General features: G+C 38.9%; 1 protein-coding gene across 8 annotated transcripts in view; it reads left to right on the forward strand.

Annotated features, from left to right (window-relative positions):
• Positions 1–12,728, forward strand: part of WDFY3 (WD repeat and FYVE domain containing 3) — a 185,105-nt gene that overhangs the window by 148,703 nt on the left and 23,674 nt on the right. For 7 of the 8 annotated variants that reach the window (XR_012628813.1, XM_074867444.1, XM_074867447.1 and 4 more), the window contains 12 exons: positions 723–832; positions 1,699–1,881; positions 3,801–3,958; positions 5,369–5,446; positions 6,473–6,700; positions 7,562–7,615; positions 9,907–10,075; positions 10,292–10,455; positions 11,213–11,361; positions 11,635–11,755; positions 12,130–12,215; positions 12,577–12,657. Coding sequence is in view for 7 of the 8 variants with exons in the window: in XM_074867444.1 (XP_074723545.1) it covers positions 723–832; positions 1,699–1,881; positions 3,801–3,958; positions 5,369–5,446; positions 6,473–6,700; positions 7,562–7,615; positions 9,907–10,075; positions 10,292–10,455; positions 11,213–11,361; positions 11,635–11,755; positions 12,130–12,215; positions 12,577–12,657 (1,581 nt within the window). In the remaining variant the exon portion in view is untranslated. The remainder of the gene's footprint in view (positions 1–722; positions 833–1,698; positions 1,882–3,800; positions 3,959–5,368; positions 5,447–6,472; positions 6,701–7,561; positions 7,616–9,906; positions 10,076–10,291; positions 10,456–11,212; positions 11,362–11,634; positions 11,756–12,129; positions 12,216–12,576; positions 12,658–12,728) is intronic. The other variant, XM_074867448.1, reaches the window with a different exon arrangement.

Consider the following 12,728-nt stretch of genomic DNA (forward strand, 5'->3'; position numbering starts at 1 on the left):
GCAAGCAAGCTTAAGTGATTCATTTTGAAATAAAATTAGGTTTGAAGAGTCCAGGTATAGAGAGCATTCACACCTCCTTTTACAGAAGTATTTTAAAATACAGACACAAGTGCTTATCTAACCATTTTGTTGTTATGTTTTGATAATTTGAAATGTTTTCAAGGTGGAAAGAAACACTGGTGCTGAGTAATTAACAGTCAAAGGGATCTGTCACTAGATTTATTGTCTGTTGAATCATTTCATGCAAATTAGCTATCTTAGTACTTGGATGTATAGCGTTGAACAAGTCCAGTCAGGCATTAAATCAGATGCCCGTGATAAATGCTGTAGACACCCCCTGTTCTGCATTGCTGCAAATGTCTGCCTGGCATTTTCCTTTTTTCTTTCCTAAAAGATGTACAACTTGTGTGTCATCCAAAGACACTTGGGAAGCATCAGCAGCAAAAACCCTAATGTTCTCCATTTGTGGCCTTGTCTGTTTTTCGTTTCTTCAAACACAACCATCTTTCTCTAGCAAGATCAGTGTCCATGGCATGTCATTTTTCATAAACCTGCAGTTCAGCTTGTGACCGCAGATTATCAGACCTCAAGTGGACAGAATGAAGATAAGTTGCTGCAGTAGCACGTACTGATCTTGGTGACACTGTCCCAGGGAATCAAATGCTTTAACTTGTGGGTTGTTTTTTTTTTCCGGCTATTGTTAATTCGTTGTGTATTTGTAGCAACGTTGATGGGTTTGGATTGGAAGCAGAAGCCAGGATGACAACTTGGCACATTATGATCCCCTCTGATATAGAACCAGATGGAGTCTACAATCAAGATGTCAGCGAAGGTAATCTGAGAGTGACAAAGCCACAGATGTCTGTTAATGCCACTTCTGTATTATCATCACTGATCTTTTACCCCAGCTACTCTTAGGACTGGAGGGGGAGTGTGTGTAAAAATATCTAAAAAATAGATGAAAAAACATTTAGAAATACAAAGAGAAATATCCAGGATAAGTTACTGTTTTTTTAAAATAGCAAGAGCACTTCATTGTTTTCTGGACATGCACCAGAATTAGAAATACTGTTTTATACGCACTGAGTTGAATGCAACAGAAATGGGTTATTTTAAGTGTGCACCATGGTTTTGTATCAGCTGGATCTTACATGAGCATAGGTAAGAAATAATTGGTATAAGCTGTAAAATTATTATTCAGTGGCATCCTCAGGATCTCTCACTCAAAGGAAATTTATGAACTAACTGTGGAAGAAAGGATTCAGTGATTTTTAGATTTTCTTTTCTTGCCTGTCTATATTTAATATTTATGCAGGTGTGTGCTTATGCACACAGTCTTATGTAAAAATATTGAAGCGTAATGTATGTATGGAATTCTACATGTGTTTATAGACATAAACTTCTATAAGATTTTTTTGAATCTCATTTTGTTAGTAGATGGATGTGGGAGAAGAATTGCAACTAATCAGAGCTGGGTTTCAGGTTCACAGAGAAAAAAATGCCAAAATTAACTGTTAGATACTTTATGATAGCATATAAATGGCAAAAAAACAGTCTGGTCAAAGGCATTTCACAAGTCATGCCAGAGGGGAAGAAACTAGAGTATAGTTAACGAAATTATTCGGTTTACTACTGTAAAAATACCAATTCTGTAAGCATGGTGGAGAGCTTGCTGTTTGTGATCTTGTACCTATGCAGGTCGCCAGCTTCTTTTAAAAGCCATAAACAGAGTGTGGACGGAGCTGATCCATAGTAAAAAACAGGTTTTAGAAGAAGTTTTTAAAGTGACGCTACCTGTCAATGATCGTGGCCAAGTAGATATAACTGTTGCAAGACCTTTTATTGAAGAAGCGAGTTTAAAGTGTTGGCAAAATCATTTGGGTAAGTGTAACTGAGGATTTATCTGTCCCGGATGGTAAATTTCCCTTAAGTGAACTGTAGGCACTGGATGTTTTTAATATGGGCTTAGCTTTTGTGTAGCAGTAAGTACTCTAAACTGTCACGGTTTAACATCTCTTATCCAGAAACTGTACAGTGTATAAGAATACCCTGACACTATGCTGCACCCAGGGCCTTCATCTCACACTGTCAGTGCCGGGCAGGGAGGGGGACCCCTCTTGAGAATGTCTGGGTGCAGCCTGCAAATTCTCGGTCTGGTGATACGGTTGGAAATGTGTGACTGAGCAGTCCTCCTCTGGCAGCAGTGATACTGTGACTTCTCCTTCTTGGCTGGGAAATCTGTTCAGTGTAGGAAGCAACTTTGCAGGAGAAAGACCTGGGAATCCTGATGGACAACACGTTAAGCACAAGTTATCTCTGCACCAGTGTAATAAAGAAAGCCAACTGTTGCTGAACTGAATTAGCAAGAGTTTAGACAGCAGGTAATAGAATTCCATAGACATGACTCCAACTTCAGACGTGATTCCAACTTTTTGGCGTTGGAATGGGCTGCCCGGGGCAGGGGTGGAGTCCCCATCCCTGGAGGGGTTGAAGAGTCGGGTTGACCCAGCGCTGAGGGATCTGGTGGAGTTGGGAACGGTCAGTGTGAGGTTCATGGTTGGACTGGAGGAGCTTCAAGGGCTTTTCCAACCCAGATGGTTCTGTGATTCTGTGATTCCTTTGATGATTATGTGACTCTGAAGTAATTGAGGTTAATCTGGATGTACAGAAAGCATTTCTGGAAATTTGGAATACTTGTTTTTGTGGTCTCTCTATTTCTAGATGTGCTTTGTCCCTGGCTGATGGTTGCTCAAGTTTCCAGTATCTTCCTGATAGTTAGTACATTTGCAGAAATGTTTTGACTGGAGTGAAGGAAAGGATCTTTGGAAAAATTATTGCTATAACCGAGTAGTAGTGGTTTTAAAAGAAGAAAAAGCTCACAGGTGGAATAAATCAAAGAAAACAGTGAGGAACGTGAGCATGTACTTTCTAAATCTGATATGTAGTACAATCCACTATCGGAATATTGGGAGAACGTTAAACTGTTGAGAGAGTTGAACTAAGCTGTGATTTTTTTTTTTTTTTTTTTTTTTTTTTTATCTTCAGTTTTAAAGTAAGCACAACAGTCGTGTGGACTTGACTATCAACTGGGATGGCTGTGTGTGCACAAAAAGGTGCAGTAGGCCCACCTAGCTTCTCAGCTCAATACAGCATATTTTGCTGCCAGATTGGTTAGTGGAGTCATGTTGTAGCTCCTTTTTGGTTAGGGATACAGTGCTCAGCTGCGTTTTTTTTCACTAGTATCTACTGTTTAAATGATACAAGTCTTTGTAACTGTTCTGAGAAAAAAAAACATTTCTCCAGATGCTGTCTCCCTTCTTTGGAATGGCCACTTGTTCTTTAAGGGATGTAGATCAGCAAAATTAAAGTTGGTGGGGGGTAGAGGGAGGCTAGGTGATGATTTTGTTATTACATAGGTGATTTTCAGCTCTTTAGATGAGGACAGAATTCATAGCTCATGGACCCCGATTTTGACAGTTGGTAAAAGAAGTTAACAAATCTGTCATGTTTCATTTCAAAATGCAAGTAATTCACAGATTTCACCTGGGGATCTTTCCTCGTACAAGTCATGAATGTTTGACATGAATGTGAGTGCTGCTGGGCACTCTTAAAACAAACAAATAACAACAAAAAACCCCAAACAAACAAAGAAACCACACAAACCCCCCCCTAATCCTCCAAACACCCACCTTTTTAAAGCAGGAGAATAGGTTATTCTGTTTTAAAAAGAACAACTATAATGGGAGGAGGGGAATAAAAACCAAACACTTAAAAAGTGTTCCCAATACTTTGTTTTTCAGCTCATGAGAAGAAATGCATCAGTAGAGGGGAGGCTTTGGTTCCAACCACACAGTCCAAACTTTCACGAGTTAGCAGTGGGTTCGGCCTCTCTAAACTAACTGGTTCCAGGAGAAACCGCAAGGAGAGTGGACTCAATAAGCACAACCTCTCTACACAGGTAATTTCTATCAATTATTAATGTACGTTCAGGGTTTGTGGTAAATACCCCAATGTAAGGAATCCTGCACAGGGGGAAGGGGTATCTGGTGCTTGGTTTTCTTTCCCCTTTTTTTGAATCTCCAGACTGGAAATCTTGCTTCTGTCTGTCCTAATCTAGTAGGTGCATCTGCGTATCTGTAACATTAAGCCAAGAGTTAAAACTGTTTATTGCTGATGGGGCTGCTTAGCTGCTTCTGGTTACATACACACCTTATTGCTTTGCTAGTCTGCATCTTAAATTCAATTTGCAGTATTGCTCTGAAATGGAAGCTGTGAGATAGGTGCTTGTCCTTTTTTCCATCCTGCCCCCAAGATGATGTGGTTTAGGAAAATCCCTGTACAAGTGTGTATGTATCATGACTAAGCAAATGCTGCTTTGCACTTTTTTCATTGTACTACAGGGAGAGTTCAGCAAGGCAGTATGTGATGGTAGAACTGGACATTTGCTTTACAAACCTGCTTGCTTAAAAAAAAAATACAATTTTTTTAAAAAGTTAGACCAGAGTAGCACAGCAGTGGTGTGTTCAGTAGGACAGTACCTGGTGGGCATTGCAAAGAGTTAGTATGAAGTATTTGAGGCATTGGAAACAAAGGAAAGGGAGGGGTTTGAAAGTTTTGGAGGATTGAGTTCTTACTGTATTTAGCACTTGAAACACTGGGGACTTGTTGGGTTGAGGGGGGCAGCTGTATTCCTGGCACAGCGTAACTTCTGTTGACCTAATCAGGAGTTTGTGTCTTGTGAAAAAAAATACATTGCCAGTTCTTTTTCTGATCTGAAGATTATTTAGTGGCTTTGATAAAATAAAGAATTCTCAGTGCTCTCTCTCAGTCCTTCTCCTGGTGAGCAGGCATACACATTAAAATGAAAAGGAATAAACTCACCAACTGAGCTGACAGGAACCATTGCTGGCTGTATCAGTAGAGGGAGCAATGTGTGGAAACAGGTAGATTGTGGTACGGAGAGTTGTGAGAATTTCCAACAAGCTAGACAGCATCCACAAAATATTACTTAAAAGGAAATAGGGAAAAGTAGTTATATTTGTCAGTGACAATCTTTGGCTATTTGGGAATGTTCTGAACTGTTAGTCATGTGTTTGGAATATTTTCCAAACGTTTGCCAGTTTCTTTTAAAGGATATTCCTATTAAAAAAAAAAAAAAAAAGAAAAAAAAAGAAGAAAACACCAAACACCACCAAACCTTAAATATTGTTGCATGTCGTAGTTTGAAATTCATCATCTAAGTAATTTTTCTTTAAGAAACTATCCTTTGTGAAAAAGATTATCAAGGTGATGTATTCATAGGCTTTCATTCAAACAAAATCTTCTTTTATAGAGTGTCATTCTGTCTGTCCTCTTACCTTTGTATTAGGAAATTTCCCAGTGGATGTTTACTCACATTGCAGTGGTTCGGGACCTGGTTGATATGCAGTATAAGGAGTATCAGGAGGTATGTTCAGGGGATTAATTACCTGACACTGATATTTTGACCTGTTAGGTTATACCGATCCCATTTCTCAGTATGGGGCTTGTAATATATTCAGTTGTCATTCATGAAATGTTTAAATGTTTACAGTTGTTATTTTTAAGTTATTCTTTTTTAAATGCAATCAAATAAACAAATCAGAAAACTCATTTTGATCTGGTTGTAGATGAAAACTCTTGTATCAATATTACACATTAAAACTTAGCTTTTTCAAGAAGCTTAAGTAGTCTTTCCTTAGAAGCATAAAAAAAAAAAAGAAAAAAAAAAGATAAATTGGAAATATGCTAGACTATGCTGTCTTTCTAAAACATTGTACAGAAAGTTAAGAGAAGATGTGGAGTCGCATTGTGTACAAGCACTACTTCTATAGTAACTCCAAGAAAATTTTATGGTACCTTTCTCAAATCATGCAGCAGTAGATAGTGGCTGCTCTGTGCTTCCGGAATGAAATCATTGCACCCTGTGGCTTCTTCCAAACATCCCCCGAAGACCTTTGGTTCAGACTAGTTGCTGAGCTGCGTGCTATAAATCTTAAGAAATCAGCTTCTGAGAGAAACAAGTCACTGGAAGCAATTAGTTAAAAAAAGCAGCCACCAAACTTTGCTTCATTTAACTTCTCTCTCCAGTGTAAGTACAGGCAGGGAAGGCCTCCAAAACAATTTTTGTTTCCATTCTTAAAATCCTTTTTCAAAATCAGTGGATTAGTGTTACATTTCTTTCATATTTGCCATTTTGAAAGACATTCAATTAATAATACAAACAAAAAGCAGAGCTTTTACCTTCTTTTTTTTCTATTTTGTTGAGATTACAGTATGAACCCCACTTTATTAGTAACTGACACCAGAAATCTCTTTAAGGCGTACTAGAAGATGCTACTAGAATTATGAATTATTACGTGTTTTTCAGTAACGTAGTGAAAATGTCTCTGCTCACATGAGATAGACTTAAAAGCATCAGTCCTGATGCATATACAAATGTCTTTGTATTCAGCGTCAGCAGAATGCATTAAAATATGTGACAGAAGAGTGGTCTCAGATTGAATACGAGTTGCTACGAGAGCGAGGGCTGTGGGGGCCCCCCATTGGCTCCCATCTTGACAAGTGGATGTTGGAGATGACTGAGGGTCCCTGCAGAATGAGGAAAAAGATGGTGCGAAATGACATGTTTTATATTCAGTATCCCTACATGCCTGAAGCTGAGCAAGAAACGAACTTGCTGGTAAGTGTTCAAGATTTTGCGATGAGTGATTTTATCCCCTGTTGTAAAATCCCTATTTTTTCCATAATATTTTCTTAAGAAACATGTTTTACTCTGTTGGTATTATGTGGTATTCTGTTGGTACGTCCTAAATGGTGGGTAAGGTTCAGTTGTTCCTCATAATATATTTAAGGAAGGGACTGAATCACTCTACTCAAAACTAGGTGAACTCAAATACTAGCAATTGCAACATAAGATGAAGTGTGCTTGCATCAGCTAAGTGATCATGCCAGTGAGCAGCAGAGGCATCTTCACGAGCCTTTAGAGGCTGAGAAGTACCAGAACTATGGGAGGTTTCAGTCTGAGTTCTTAGCTTTATGCTATGTGGTAACCAGTGGTCTGGGGAAAGGAAAAAAGAAAAGAAAAAAAAAAAAAAGGGGGGGGGGAAAAACCAAACAGGCTGCAGACCTTGGTTTGGGTGCATTTGTGAAATGTACTTTCACCTATCCACAAATATGAACGTGGGCTGTGTAGCAAAAATGCACATGGCCTTTGAAAGCTTGGCAGTTAGTTCCTGTTCATTTTGGAACACCGTTTTTAAGAAATGGAGCAGTCTTTATTGTTTCTTTTTAAGCATGCGTGTATGCATGCAGGACTTTTTTTTCCTTAAATTAAGCACGAGTGTCAAAGTACTTAAAACAAGCAAACAAAAAGTAACATTCAACCAGTTTTGAACCGTTAGGTATGTTTGTCTGCTTGCAGTCTGACACACAATAGCTGTAGCAATGGTCTAATTCACACAAAGTGGAGAACATGCCATCATACATTGTTCTCAAAAGTGTTCTTTCTCTGATGCTTATATAATTGATGCCCTGTTTTCAGTCTGACTTCTCAAGTAGACTTCCTGAGACATCTGATGATACCATTCCTCAAAAGGTAAAGAAACAAGTACGCTGACTGAAAGAATGTAAAATAAATACAACTTTTTTTCCTCCTGCATGTTAGGCAATCTTAACAAGGCTTCTACGTTTGGCTTTCAACTTGCTCTGTCAGTAAATATTTCCAGGCCTAAAGGTTTTTTCAGTAATCATGTTAGATGATGTTACTGTGCTCTCCTCAACCTTCACCTAATAAAACTTTCTGTAGATCTTCCCTTCTTTGCTGCACACTAACAGGCTTTGTTGGGCTGTGCTATCACTGTTCTCACTGTGTGAAGTGTTGTGGCTTTGGGATCTGAACTAATGGTCAGTGGAACATGTTTAGTAATGGGCAACATGATCACTTGGAAGCACTTACTGGGACAGTAAGTGTTTATTTCTAAGAGAGGATCTGGTGAGCAGTTTTTCTCCTTTTTGACTGTAATGGGCTGTAACAGGCCTACGTTTGTAGGAGCCCAGATTAATTTTGTCTTAGGTGACTTCTCATTTTTACTATTAGTGAAATACACACATTTGTTTAAAAAATACGAATCCTGCCTTGAAGGTAACAGACTTGTTTGGAAGTGGCTGCTCTGCAAGCATTTCAGTATGACGCTGCTTCTCTGTTACTTACATTTTGTCTTGCCCATCACTAAGTACAATGTGTAATGTGCCGTCACTCATTTTGAATTACATTCAACAATAAACTAATTCATATAAACAAAAGTAATTCTATTATACAGAATACCTAATAGAAATTGTTACTGTTTTCCTTTCTTCATGTTAGCAGTGCTAGTTAGGATTTCTCTTTTTAGGCCATACATAAGTTGTTTCCACAGAGGTTTTCAGCATCATTTAAGTGACATTTTTGTGGTGATAAAGGAGTGAAGACTTAGTTGCACATAAGTGAGCAAGTGCCTTCAATTTTTTATTTTGGGGGCGGCCATTTTAACCTGAAATAATAAATCTCTGTGTTACTCATTTAATCTCTTCATCATCCCGAGCATCCACTTGTAATAAAGCTAGTTTGATTTTATGGGTCATTTAGTTTCCCGCTATACTATCATACAGATGAACTCCCCCCAGAAAGTTACCACATTTTATGTATTTCTAGTTACTAATATAAAAGTGGACAAGGGAAAGTCTTGGCTGAAATGTCAGTGGTATTCTACAATTCTACATAATGTAAAGCATTGGACTGAATTTATAATAATAATATTTTGTAATTATCCAAAACTAATTTCAAAATTCATGGGAAATAATGCTACCAAACAAAAAAAAAAATTATTTGTGGTGGAGAACTGAACACATTCACAAAGCTTTCTAGAGTTTGAGGGTGGAGTTCAACAGTAGTTGGGGAAGAAAATTTTCAACTGCAGTAAAAATCAATGGGTTTTCATCCATCCATGTGCATCAGTGTGTTTTAATTTTGGAAAGTCTCTTGGCACTTTAATACCTCTTCTATCTTCACCTGTATCTCCTGTGGTCGTTCTGACATATTTATTGTCCTCATTTAGTTCTTACTTCTATTTTGAATGTTACCTCTAATCAAGTGAGGAACGTAAGAATTAGCCTGGGGTGGGGGATAGGACGGACATTAAAAAAAGAACCAACCAAAAAAACCCACAAAAAAAACCCTCAACAAAACCAACCCAAACCAAAAACCCCAAAACCAAAAAACCACCACACCACCACAGTGAAATGTATCATAATCTGTTGTTGTCACCCAAAGGTAAAAACAGTGCTTGAAGAATTACTTTAGTTAAATGGATGCGCTTGTGCCAGTCTTCTGCCCAGAAACTATCAGAATCTTTACTAAAAAAGAAACAATTGAATTAATGAAGAATTTCTGAGCCTTAAAGCTGGTCCCTGACTGCTTTTAGTTCATATCAACTTCCACATATCTGTATCTTTCCTTGAGGCAGTTTGCCTAACAAAGAAGTCAGCTGGTTAACGAATAAGCTGCACATATTGGAGGGAGTTACAAAAGATGATAAAATGGCCATCTGATCTATCGATCTTAAGCACAAGTATCGCAGCCTGTTGTGACAGTTCATAACATAGTGGCCGCACTTCTTATTGCCCGTGTTGTAGGTCTAACTGCCGGCATTTCTGCAACTCCATTGTTACGTGAGTGGCAAATTATCTGACAGATTAGATCTACTGAGGAGTCTCTGTTTCTGTATGTGTTGGTGAATGACTGAGCACGTACAAAACACTTGATGGGCATGCACACAGTATTCCTGAAACACATTCGCTGAAGTGAGTGAGGACTTGACTGACGAAGCAATTTCTTCAATTATTTCTAAGAAACCTGCTCGTTACCGAAGGGCTATAAGTTATGACAGTAAGGAGTACTACATGCGCCTGGCTTCTGGAAACCCTGCGGTCTTTCAGGATGCTATAGAAGAGAACACGGTGGGTGAAACAACTCAGCAGGAGCCAGAACACGGGGAGGACACTATTGCAAGAGTCAAAGGTGAGATCATTTGTTCTGTCCTGAACTGTTTTCTTTGAATTTATCTGCCTTTGTATCTTCTCATGCATTTACATTAAGATAAGCATAAGGTTCATGTAGAACTCTTGTTTTTCGGTCTTAGCATCATATCAAGCATTTCAATGTTCGGTAGGTTTTGCAAAGTGAAATTTTTGTGTGTCAGGTTTTTATTTATCTATCTCTGTTCTTCTTTTCCAGGCCTGGTGAAGCCTCCCTTGAAACGCTCTCGCTCTGCTCCTGACGGAGGAGATGATGAGAACCAGGACCAATCGCAGGATCAAATTGTTGAGGGGAGCTCAATTGATGAAGATGAGAAGACTGACAATACAACTTTGCTTCGACTTCTTGAAGAAGGAGAGAAGGTACCATGTACTTCAGATACACTAAGCACTTACTGTATTGGAATTTCTTCATTACATGTTGCAAGCGTGAGTAAACGTCCTCAGTACCTTCTCTGATCTGCAGCTGAATTTGCTTGATATTTCATCGGCTTCTTCCTTGAAACCAAATGCGTGCTCTGGTTCAAAGAGATCCTGAGCTGAAAACTCTGTACTGGAAACGTTCTTTCTCTTTCCTCCTGCCTGATAGGGAAAGAAGAACCTGTCCTGAAATGAGCTATCCCATGCTTGGATTGTTATCCTGTCAGCGTAATGAGTCCAGACAAAAATACATGTTGAAAATATAAATAATGAACTTAATTATTCCCTTAATTAGAATGAAAAACCATGATAACTAGCATTTTATCCACAAGAACAGTGTTGAACGACCGTGCTGCGTATTTGGTATCTCAGGCTTTGTCCATCTGAAGTATACCAGTAAATATGTTTGTGATCATAGTCGAGTGGGCTACAGGGTCTAAAATATGCTCAAGAGGCATGGTGCGAGTGGATAAGTTGGTAACTATATAAATCTATATCATATAGAGGAGGCTTTATTTAACTCCCTTCCCAATTGCTAATTGCAGCCATTAGGTATATCTCTCATTAAGGGGGAAAATAGCAGAATTTTTGTGGTATCCGCAAAGTGTTAAAGCAGTGTCTGGGGCTTGTTCTAACAAAGCAAGGGTCTGAGCCTGATCTCGTTAACCTGCTTTTGCTAAGTGTCTGCTTTTCATTACAGATCCAGCACATGTACCGCTGCGCTCGGGTTCAGGGCCTCGACACCAGCGAAGGGCTGCTCCTCTTCGGGAAGGAGCACTTCTATGTCATCGATGGATTTACCATGACAGCCACCAGAGAAATACGGGATATTGAGACACTGCCTCCAAAGTGAGTAGATTAATAGAGAGTTTCCTCAGGCTTTAATAGCTGAACAAGAAGTATTTAATGAGATTTTTGAGGAGACAACTCCAAAATAATGTCAGATTAAGAAAGACCTCAGGAGCAGTTTCCTTTGTGCTCACAAATTGCTCAATGTAGTATGGTATGTTGTGAAAATCACCTGTTTCTGTAACTGGTCTCTCATATGAATGAAGAGAATCGTTCTTTTAATGTATCTTCTTTTTAATCACTTCTCTCTTGCCTGTTTATGCTCATTTACAGGATGCATGAGCCAATCATACCTAGGGGAGCAAGGCAAGGTCCGAGTCAACTCAAAAGAACATGCAGCATATTTGCATATGAAGATATCAAGGAAGTACATAAAAGGAGATACCTTTTGCAGGTAACCTGGATGCTGTATTTGGATCGAGGAGCCAACTTTGCAATTTTTAGACAATGTTGTCATTTTTTAAAAGTAAAATAAATCCTTAACTGAATAGTGTTCAAAAAGTGAAGCTATTCACTGTGTTGAAATTGAAGTACTTAAATTGGGCATCCTCGTTTGAACATTTGGCTTACCACAGTTTAGTTTATTGGGTGTATTAGTCCATTTTAGTGTTTTGAAAATAAAACATCTGACCGCGCTAAGCAAAGTCTGCTTCACCATAATTTGGTATCAAATGTAGTACAGTATGACTTAACTGGTGCACACCTGACCTTCAGAGGTGATGAGCAAATGTGTTAGTGTTGACATGGCTTTGTCCTCTTCGTTTTCAGCCAATTGCAATTGAAGTTTTCTCAGGAGACGGACGGAACTATCTTCTAGCTTTCCAGAAAGGGATTAGAAACAAAGTTTATCAAAGGTATTGTAAAATAAGTTAGAGCATTTAATCTGAATATTTGCAAATATTTTTTGTTGAGCCGTATTTGAGCCTCCAGTGACCTAACAACCAGACGCAGATTGTGAGACTGATGGGTGTTAGGCAGCAGATAACCTGAGAGCAACTTAGTGCTGCCCGAAAAAGCCACCAGGAAGCACTAATGCCCACGTGCAAAACCTGCGGGATGCCTTCAGTGAGAAAAGTCATTCTGGTTTTTGTTAAAGATGTTACGTAGCTGCTCAAAATGAAGTCTCTAACTGTGCTAAATGCACTCTGTTTCTAAGGAGAAGACATACCAAGGACAGAAACACTAATCTTAATCTCCTTTTAACTGCTGGTGCAGGTTTTTGGCTGTGGTGCCATCCCTAACGGACAGTTCGGAGTCAGTGTCTGGGCAGAGACCAAACACCAGCGTAGAGCAAGGGTAGGTGATTCTGTTCCTCACAAGCTCTGTAGCTCATCAGTTTCAAATAAATGCTGCTTGCGTTAAGGTTA

The sequence above is a fragment of the Strix uralensis genome, chromosome 4 (genome assembly GCF_047716275.1).
Source record: "Strix uralensis isolate ZFMK-TIS-50842 chromosome 4, bStrUra1, whole genome shotgun sequence".
Lineage (NCBI taxonomy): Eukaryota > Metazoa > Chordata > Aves > Strigiformes > Strigidae > Strix > Strix uralensis.